The sequence below is a fragment of the Pseudorasbora parva genome, chromosome 14 (assembly GCF_024679245.1).
Source record: "Pseudorasbora parva isolate DD20220531a chromosome 14, ASM2467924v1, whole genome shotgun sequence".
In the NCBI taxonomy this organism is placed as follows: Eukaryota; Metazoa; Chordata; class Actinopteri; order Cypriniformes; family Gobionidae; genus Pseudorasbora; species Pseudorasbora parva.
The window spans coordinates 7,036,174-7,046,196 of NC_090185.1; the positions used below are offsets into that span (position 1 = coordinate 7,036,174).

The 10,023-nt window shown below is 39.0% G+C and overlaps 1 protein-coding gene across 1 annotated transcript; it reads right to left on the minus strand.

Moving 5' to 3' along the window:
- Nucleotides 1-2,295: 2,295 nt before the first annotated feature.
- Nucleotides 2,296-9,768, minus strand: LOC137039683 (uncharacterized). Its single transcript, XM_067414955.1, has 4 exons — nucleotides 9,360-9,768; nucleotides 7,296-7,640; nucleotides 6,978-7,088; nucleotides 2,296-2,717 (listed from the first exon to the last, which is right to left on the minus strand). Exons 1-4 carry the CDS (start codon nucleotides 9,766-9,768, stop codon nucleotides 2,638-2,640), a joined length of 945 nt encoding a protein of 314 aa, XP_067271056.1. The 3' UTR covers nucleotides 2,296-2,637.
- Nucleotides 9,769-10,023: the final 255 nt, after the last annotated feature.

The following is a 10,023-nucleotide window of genomic DNA, read 5'->3' on the forward strand; positions in this document are numbered from 1 at the left end:
CATGCCAAATAGTGCTATTTTCATGATTTATCAAGTGTTTTATGTGGTTCAGATAGAGTAATATTTTGAGTTTCTATTTATTAAACAAATGTCCTTCATTGTATCAACTCAAATTTTTAATTTCAATAAACTCAAAATTTAAAGGCAACCAGATTACTTACTTTTTTAAGTTAAACCAACAATATTTTTTTACAGTGCAGACGCAAACATTAAACTCTAGTCTAGGAGCTCGTACCCTTCAAAAAAACCTAGAGACTGATCGATTCACTTCTCTCTTCTGCTCAAGATTAAGAGATAGAAGAATATAAAGTCCATAAGTGCATTTAAACAGCAATAAGAAAATATCAGTGCAAAAGCTAGTAAATAGCTTATCATATGTAGGCTTATGCAGCCAGATTTATACATGTAAGCTCACATGTAGTTATTTTTAAATGGTCGTGAAACCCCAAAGTACATTTTTTGAGCTGTGAAGCTGTAGTTATGTGCATTTAAAACAACAAGTGGAATTCGGTTGTTTTTCTGAGCAGCAAAGTCAAAGCAATATGAGGTGGAAGCGTGCCTTCGGAGTGTGTGATTGGTTGCGGGCGAGATTTTACGTCAGCCAGTCCTCTGCATTTATTCACGAGAATGAGCTCTTTTAACCCAACCACTGCTGTATTACGCATGAGAAGAATTCAAAAAACGCGAGAGCAGTTTCTGTGTGGAACGCCGTATAAGTTTAATCCAACACTCGCCACATGAGTCATACAGATCAGATACAGACGGGTAGCCTAGAAATCTAGACGCACCCTAGCAGCAGCAAATCTAATCTGCCCGCGAGTGTCGTCTAGCAACTCTCAATACCCTTCTGAGCTGTAAACGCCAAACTCTTGACGGGCCAATCACATCGTGTATAGAGTCGGTGGGCGGGGCCATAATGACGACGGCCGAGTTGCGTTTGCGTGCTTCTAGTAAACACAGAAACTGGCGAACGGCGGCGGTCTTTCGAATCAGCTTTGACCGCGACTCTGGAAGACTTGGAGTTAAGCTTTTCTCTGAGAAAAGAACAAAGAGCGGCACTGAAGTCATTCTTAAAAAGGGAAGATGTGTTCGGAGTTTAGCCGACCGGATACGGCGAATGTTTAATCAGTCAACAAGCTCTGTTTCACCTTCGTTGCTCTGGTTTGTTGTAGCGCTATCCTATCCTATATATATATATATATATATATATATATATATATATATATATTTGTGATTTCACATGGAAAAATAAATCAGTTTGTTTGAAGAACGAAATATATGGCATGCAAGTATATAATTATCTTATAATATAATTACAAAAAGCTTCAGAGGTTTGCCCGGTTGCTGCAACTTGCATTTTTATTATTGATATTTACACTAGTTTTCTAGGGAGTTAATATTTTGTTCTCTTTCTTGAATACTTGGGATTGACCATAGAATGTAAAAAAAGAGGGACACCCGGAAGAAGCAGTGCTCTTTAAAAGTAAAAGGTGATCTAAAGTTCATCTAAAGGTGATGAAAATCGGTAACCTTTAAAGAACATAAGGGACGTTGCTAAAACGCTCTCTTTTGTTTAAGTGCTGCAGTTCAACATTCCTGAAATGTCTTTGTGGGGAGTTCAATTTTGGTTATTCTATGGTCACACGGCAACGACACAAAGAGGACATCTGGGATGTTAACGGAACGGTTCACTGCTATTTAAATCGCATCATCTTCAAATTAAATAAATGAAAATATACAGTCGTACATCTGTCCAGATTTAACGAGGACAAAGAGAAATGTGCAAAAAAAAAGTCTTAATTGTTTCTGTTAAACTGACGTATGTTGTTTGTTCAATGACTGTAGTGATTTTAAATGTAATGAACATATCATTAGACCTTTTAAATGTTCTTCCCTCATTTTGGCATATTTGATTTTTTTTCTCTCCGTGGTCTTATTTTAATATTCGTGTGTGTGTATGATGAGTGTGTTGCAGGTCTGTGTTTTATTGGTTATCGTCGCCACACATACTCCCACTTTTTCACAGCTCTACACGCCCAGACCTTTTCCAACTCTGAGATGTGAACGACCAGGTGAAAACAGGGGGGTTTCATGACACATTAAAGCTTTATCTACGCATTATATCTTATATTACATTTATATTACATTTATATTATATTATATTATATTATATTATATTATATTATATTAATTATATTACATTTATATTATATTATATTATATTATATTATATTATATTACATTATATTATATTATATATTATATAATATTATATTATATTATTTAAGCATTTAAACTAAAACATCTGCCTATCTACCTTCATGGTACAGGCCCGTAATCTCTTGATTCATTTGATTGCATGAGGATCAAATTAATTCATTACAATTCTCTGGAGGCCGGACTAAATGAGTAAGGGCTGCTACTGCATCCCTAACCCGGGTCAGTCACCTCTCAGATATTAAATATAGACATTGACTATAACACATAAATGCCAGACTAGATGAAATAGATTTAAGAAAACCATGAATCTCTATTTGTTATATAACCGGAGCGGATTGTAAATCTGCACCATAAATGTTTTGCAGTTTAAAAAACACTTAATCTCATTCTCTCATTGAGGACGTTTAGAGGTTTTGCCTATGGGATAATCTTGGTCAATAAACCCTGATTTTGCTGGGCTCCTCCAAGATCACTCCATCCACTCCATCTTTCTTCTTCTGTAAGAAAACAAATCACAGAAGATAAAGAGAGAGAAATGAACAGTGTCATGTGAAAGTTACAGAAACTGAGGAAAACCAGCAGTCCGAAATCCTCGTCTGAAATTGCCACACGTTGTGTCCATCACGTTTACACACTGCCTCCGAAAACTTTGTCTGTCATAAATTCAGAACGGGTTACATTTTCTGTGTTTCGCATCCGTAGCAAGCATTTTGCGAGGTGTGCAATTCAGAGCCACCGTACAAGCGAACGCCAAAATCCTGAATGGATACTGTATTAAAGTGACCAGGGGCCGTATTCACTAGACATCTTAAGGCTAAAAGTAGCTCAACTTGCCGATTAAGGAAATACTCTTAAAAATAATGGTCCCCGTATCGCAGACCGAGAGCGAGGAACGGGTGGCGGAGGGGTGCAGAAAACTGTGGCGATAACTAATGTTAATAATAATAATACTACAGTTTTATTTGTAATGCACTTTATAGTAAAGATACACTGTGTTACTTTTTTAGTTTATTCTTAGCTAAAAACACTTAGTCCTTTCAAAAATATATGTGCTCATTAATGTATATTTACTTCTTTTAAGTAATAAAGTATTCTCGTAAGTTTATAATATGCCATTGAAAACACATACGGGTGAGGGGTTCGAATGCCAGTCGCCATGTTGCTCCTCCATCTTGAAAGTACATTAGCCAAAGAGGGACATACCCATAAATTCAAGCTTCGCCTTTCGCGTTTTAACACTGTCACTTTTTGCATTTTAAATCGGCCACTGTAGGAGTTAAAACAAAATCAGAATTGAGAGGAACAGAAACTAATATTCACTGGATGGTCATATACCTTTACACCGCTAGATGGGGGAAAATATCACAGTGTAGCTTTAAACAAAATCTCAAAGTGCTACAGATTTAAAACAATCAACAACAATAAATAAATAATAAAACTGAAAAATTAAGAAGTAACAAATCAATCAAAAGCTCTGCTAAAGAGGTGGGTTTTAAGACTATGTTAGGTGAGTCGGCTCTCAGCTCCTCTCGCGCTGATTAGACAGAGCGTGAGATTAGTCAGATTAGTCTGAGCGTGCTCCTTATGAACTTTGTTTATAAAACATAATTTTCACTTGAATTCTGCAAACTCTCGAGATGAAGACATAAGAGACTGACAATTAGCTGAACTAGTTTAATTAGTGACACTAAGCCTACTTTTTAAAATCTTTATTTGAATATGGCAACATGAAACCTTTATAAAAATATTATTAAAAGATTTTGTAAGCATATTGGATAAGTGTGTGTGTTTTATTTCTGATGACGCAGTGAAACATGCCAAATAGTGCTATTTTCATGATTTATCACTTTTTTTTAATGTGGTTCAGATACAATATTATTTTGAGTTTCTATTTATTAAACAAATTTCCTTCATTGTATCAACTCAAATTTTTTTTCCAATAAACTCAAAATTAAGGCAACCAGGCTATGTATTTTTTTTAAGTTAAACCAACAAAAACCAACATTTTGTTTTTTACAGTGTAGCAACGAGGTTAACCCCGCCCTTACTCTTAGCTTAAGACTTCTCTCTATTCCTTAGTAAAAGTTGCTCTCAGCAGCTTTGGGAATAGATTAAGAAAAAACTCGTAACCAAGAACTTTTACTGCCATTTAGGAGAACTCTTATGCTGCGTTCACACCGCACGCGAATGACGCAAATAAATCGTGCGAAGATGGACGCGTAAACATTTTGAATCCATTCGCGTGTGACATTCACTAGACAACAGACGTGAATTCGCGTCATGGGAGGGGGTTCGTCCAGGCAGCGGCAGTCGGCAGAAAGACTATCCGAGTTAAGGCTGCTCTCACCGGGGTTGATGAGCGCTGAGCTCCGGTGATCGCCTGGGTCTCACACCTCCGAAAACGCCAGATCAAATTTTCAAATAAGAGCTCTCTTAATAAATAAATCACATATTTGAGCTTTAAACAACTACATTCTCGGCTGAAAAACTATTAAAACTACATTTTGTGACACAATACAGTAGTATTTTTAAATTACTCTGGCCTCGGGTTTCCCCTATGGGTTTCCCATCCGTCACTTCACCACGTGACCGCAGTAAGCAGGCTCCTCATTGGTTAACGCGGCGCGAATATCCGACAAAGTTCAGATTTTTCAACTTGAGTGTTTCGCGTGATTTCGAGTGATCCTTGTCGCCTCATTCGCGCGAATCGCGCCGCAGAATGCCTATTCGTGTCTCTGCATTGACTTAACATGTATATGGCGTTATTTCCCTGTCAAATGTCGAGAGCGCATTATTGTAGCGCGAAAGTACATTAATATAGTGCGCGAGCGCAAATCTCTCTCTGCTCGCACGCGGAATGTAATGTGCGAGCGCGCATCTCCCTGCTCGTGCGCGAGAACTCTGCGTGCGCTCTCAGATACGCTGCTCTTGTTAGAATTTTGTCTGGGCTCACTCAGAGAATATGTCTGCACTTAAAACGATTATGCAATGTTATTATGTTTGATTATTTAATTTTTGTACCTGAATCACTGTGTCCTGCAACTTCAACTGTTCACTTGTATTCAATAATGTTTTACATTTATATTATTAGGCTGAGAATTGTGAAATTTCACTGATATCTACTGTTGTGGGTGCTTATTTGTTGTTACATATTTAAGGTTACATTGGTCAAAACAATGAAAACAAATAAGTATAACACATGATATTCACGGTCTCTGGACCCCCTAAAGCAGCCTTGGCCACCCCATGTATAAAAGTCTAGTTCCGCCACTGCCAGTGGATTATTTAGAAATGTATGCCAACTTTTGCGGTGAAAGGTAACTTAACTCACAAATTGCAGTAACATTTTCCCAACAAAATGGATTTCATTAATTTAGTAGTGAGTATTTTTAATTAGTTTTATTCTGTTGCATTTGTGTTTGATTCAGTTAGATACAACAATTTTACTGGGGCATTTTGCCCACTTATCTATTACATTATAATTCTTATATTATTATCTATTAGGGGGCATTTTATTCAGATTTTAATTATTTTTGCCTTTTGGAATCTGCATTTAAATCCATTTGGCTCAAAAATCTCACTTTCAAATGGGCATGGCACCTGTAGTGTGAACAAAGTGGCTGTGCATATAGGCTAGAGTAGACAGTCTAGGTTAATATGTAAAATAATCAAATCGTCCTCTTCCCAGACATTTCTAAGATATATATATATGACCTAGGCCTATTTTACATAAAAACAAAAACATCGTCGATTCGGCGGATCCATCTCACTCATCTTTATTGAAGTCACTGAACTCAAGTGATTCTGATTCCATGTGGGGTTCAATATAAGATTTAATGTATGATGTCGCGTTTTCATTGGTCAGTCGTTGAAGCCTATTTCTGATTGGTTGTTGCCGTTTATGCCAAGAGCAAAGAGAACGAACCCGTAAAGAAGAGTATTTCTCTTCTTGTGAGCGCACGGAACACAGTCTGTGCACATACAGGCTTAGTTTAAGCGAAGAGGAGAGATTCGCGATTGCACTTTGTTTTCTACAAAGACATGCTTGGTATATTATCTTACATCATCCCTGGACTAGTATTCAATGGCTCCCTGTCTGCTTTGAAAAGTAAATCACAAACACAAAAAAACAAAACTATTTTTTCAGATCACAACAATATCTGTAGAGCCCCTTTCACACTGCACGTCGGACCCGCAGTATTCCCGGAACATTGCCGGGTCGCCTTCTGTGTGAAAGCAACTATGTCCCGGGATTGATTACCGAATTCGACCCGGGTCGGGGACCTAGTAACATTGCGGTATTCGACCCGGGACGAGCGCTGTGTGAATAAAAGCTGAAACTAATGCCGCAACGTGTACGTAGTTATCGTGCGACTCCTAGAGCTTGTTTTTTCAATAACACAACCCTGCAGTGCCAGAAGAGCTCATCGGTGTTTTAAACGCAGAGAGTGTTCGTATACAAAAGAAACTAAAATTAAACAAGCAGAAATGAGCGCAAACTGGACACAAGTCGAGACCACGGAGCTCCTTACTATCCGCGCTGAAGCTGAGATCGCTCGCCATTATACGTCACATCCGGATGTCACGTGTCAACTCGACCCCGGACCGTTAAGCGTTGTGTGTGAAAGCGCACATATTACGGCATTTCGCTGGCAGTGTGAATGGACCAAATCTAGCGGCCCGGGAACAAATGCCGGATCGCATTATCCGTGTATTTGCCGGAATCGCAGTGTGAAAGGGGCTTAGGTGATACTTGCCATTTCTAGATCTCCTGCGGCGAGAGTAAATCACACCAGCAACCACAGCTCCAAACACCAGCAGCACAACAGTCACAACTATTCCTACAACACCTGCAGACGGATCTGAACCTGCAACAGATGAAGAGTCATTAGTGTGAGTGAATCTGACATTAGACTGATCTATAACAGACACTGAGACAGTCTGAGAAAGTACTGTACATATGGATCTGATTCAGGTTGAAGTAGAACAGTTTCACACAGTGATTTGAAAAGTACCAATACTTCAGTACCAAATCAAATAGATACTAAAACAAACGAATGTAATGAGTTACTCACCAATAACAGCAACAAGGAACCTCTCTACACTGGTGATACTGTGGCAATGGTGGATACGGACAATGAGCTCTAGTTTATATTCTCCAGAGTCAGCGGTTCTGATGTTCATGATGGTCAGAGATCCAGTCTGATGATCCAGCTTCAGTCTGTCTCTGGATCTCTCAGTACTCTGGAGATCAGAGTCAGATCTCTTCAGATGATCAGTGATCTGAACAATGGGAGTGCCATTGAAGAACCACGCCAAGGAATCATTTGGGTTTTTAAACACACCAGGATCTAAAGTGACAGATTCACCCTCTTTCATAGATATTTTCGTCACTTTATCTCGTTCAGCAGCAGGAACGGCTGAAACACAAAGCGACAGATGACTGGAGGATCTTATTAGGGGAAAAAACACAAGAAGTATTATTAACTGTGAAAGAGATTGCTCATGTTCATTTTGTGGATCTTGAGAAAATCGGTAGAAACAAATGAAAACAGTAAAATATAAAGAGAACTGTCCTTAAAGAGATGTCTTGAAACCAAACATATTGATTTTTTTTTTCTGGTGAAAGCCATTCATAAATGACTGAACTCTTTCATTGACACAGTTTTCTGTTCTGTTTTCACTCTTATGGGGTAGAGGGCGCTATTACACATCTTCTGAAAGAGTCCTGATCAAAATGTTACTGAATGAAATGTCAACCCAGGACGAGCTACAGGACTGTGAAGCTTTGATGGACTCGATATACTCCATCTGTGTTTTGATCATCGCTCTGAATCCGATCCGGATGTATTAGTCTTTGACAAAAACATGATTTCCTCAGCTTTTGCTCAAAACGTTGTTAACTGTCTTCACCCCCGATCTACACACCAGAGGATTAAAGATTTAGTTCACCCAAAAATGAAATTGATGTCATAAATGACTTGCCCTCATGCCGTTCCACACCTGTAAGACCTCCGTTCATCTTCATCTTTAGTCCGAAAGGGAATAAAAACATCATCACAGTAGTCCATATGAGACATCAGTGGGTTAATTAGAGTCTCTTGAAGCATCCAAAATACATTTGGGTCCAAAAATAACAAAAACTACGACTTTATTCAGCATTGTCTTCTCTTCCGTGTTTGTTTCCAATCCGTGAACAAAGATTCGAACGGTTATGAATCAGTGAATCGATTCCTGATTCGGATCGCCAATGTCACGTGATTTCAGCAGTTTGATACGCGACTCGAATCATGAATCGATTCACTGATTCATAACCTCAAAAGTTCCTGAACTTTGAAAAAGTACTACCTCGCGAGCAGGGCCGTTTGGAGGGGGAAATATTTACCCGGAACTTCATTTAGACCCTGGTTCCTGCGGTCTAAACACACCGAGTACCACCCAAAGTTCCTGGGTAAAGTTCCTGCGGTGGAAACGCGGCTTAAGTCATCATGTCACCTCAGCTCCACCCACGTCCCGCCTCTTTGCCCATTTTCGGTTATCTGGGAGTGACATGCGGTGACGCACTGCCAAGCTTAAAGGAAGTGTATGTAAGATTGTGGCCAAAACTGGTACTGCAATCACCATCCCCCTGACTCGAGGTTGCCATACTGGCAACCCGGATGCCGAAACACTACTGACTTCGTGATTGGTCGATAGGTGGAGGGCGGAGCTTCAGGCCAAAACACAACATGTCAACATCAACATCAGTTGAGGGCTGCAACAACAACTTTTAAATGGCAATATCCTGGCCGGTCTACTGTCGTCAGTGATAGAAGTATTTGACATTAACATTATTTCTTAATGTCTAGTGACATATCAGGGCATTTTATGATTAATTGAAATACATTTCTTACATACAGTTCCTTTAAAGTATCTACTTTTGAAACCTAAGTAAAGAAAAGAAAGAAAAGGTGGACCAAAGGTGGAAATGCTATGAGAAACTGAGCAAAACTAAATGGCACAATGCACAGAAAAATCTGTTTCAAATCATCCTGTTGTGTTTAATGATGCAGGAACTGTTCTTGTAAATAGCACGCTTTGAAAGTCACCGTTACAATAAACGCATATAAACTGCTTTTAAACATTCATTTGTGACTCACTTTGGACAGAGACGTCAAAATAATTTTTGTTTCTTCCTTTGATCTGAAGTAGATAAACTCCAGCATGTTCAGCTCTGATGTCTGTGATGGTGAGATGGCCTGCGAGACTGTCCACCTTCAGTCTGTCCCTAAATGTCTCAGGACACTCTGTGTCTTGACAGATCTTACTGAGATTTCCACTGTGAGATGCGATGCGGGAATCATTACAATACCATTTAACTGGGTCTTCATGGTTTTCGTTAACGTCAGTGTAGAGAGTGACAGAATGCCCCTCCTTCACAGACACCGGCTCTTCATTTGCAGCGACACCAACCAAACCTGAAGAACATGAATACAGGTAATGATAAAACACTTCCTGGAGAGTATGACAACATGCATTAGCAACGTGAATGGAAAATACCAGTGTCATTGTTCATTAATGAACAATGTTTGGGGGAAAGTTTGGGGACTTTTTACCCCAAAAGAATGGATGGATATATATATATATATACACATATACACACACACACATGCATACACACACATACATATACACACACACACACATGCATACACACACATACATATACACACACACACATGCATACACACACATACATATACACACACACACATGCATACACACACATACATATACACACACACGCAAACTAAAATATTTTGT

Excerpts from the sequence above, each read along its gene's own strand:
- LOC137039683 (XM_067414955.1), bottom strand. The coding sequence starts at position 9,768 with ATGACACTGGTATTTTCCATTCACGTTGCTAATGCATGTTGTCATACT. Across the intron at positions 7,641-9,359 it reads TTTTGACGTCTCTGTCCAAA|CCGTTCCTGCTGCTGAACGA; the intron begins GTGAGTCACAAA and ends TTTGTGTTTCAG. Across the intron at positions 7,089-7,295 it reads GTTCCTTGTTGCTGTTATTG|GTTCAGATCCGTCTGCAGGT; the intron begins GTGAGTAACTCA and ends CATCTGTTGCAG.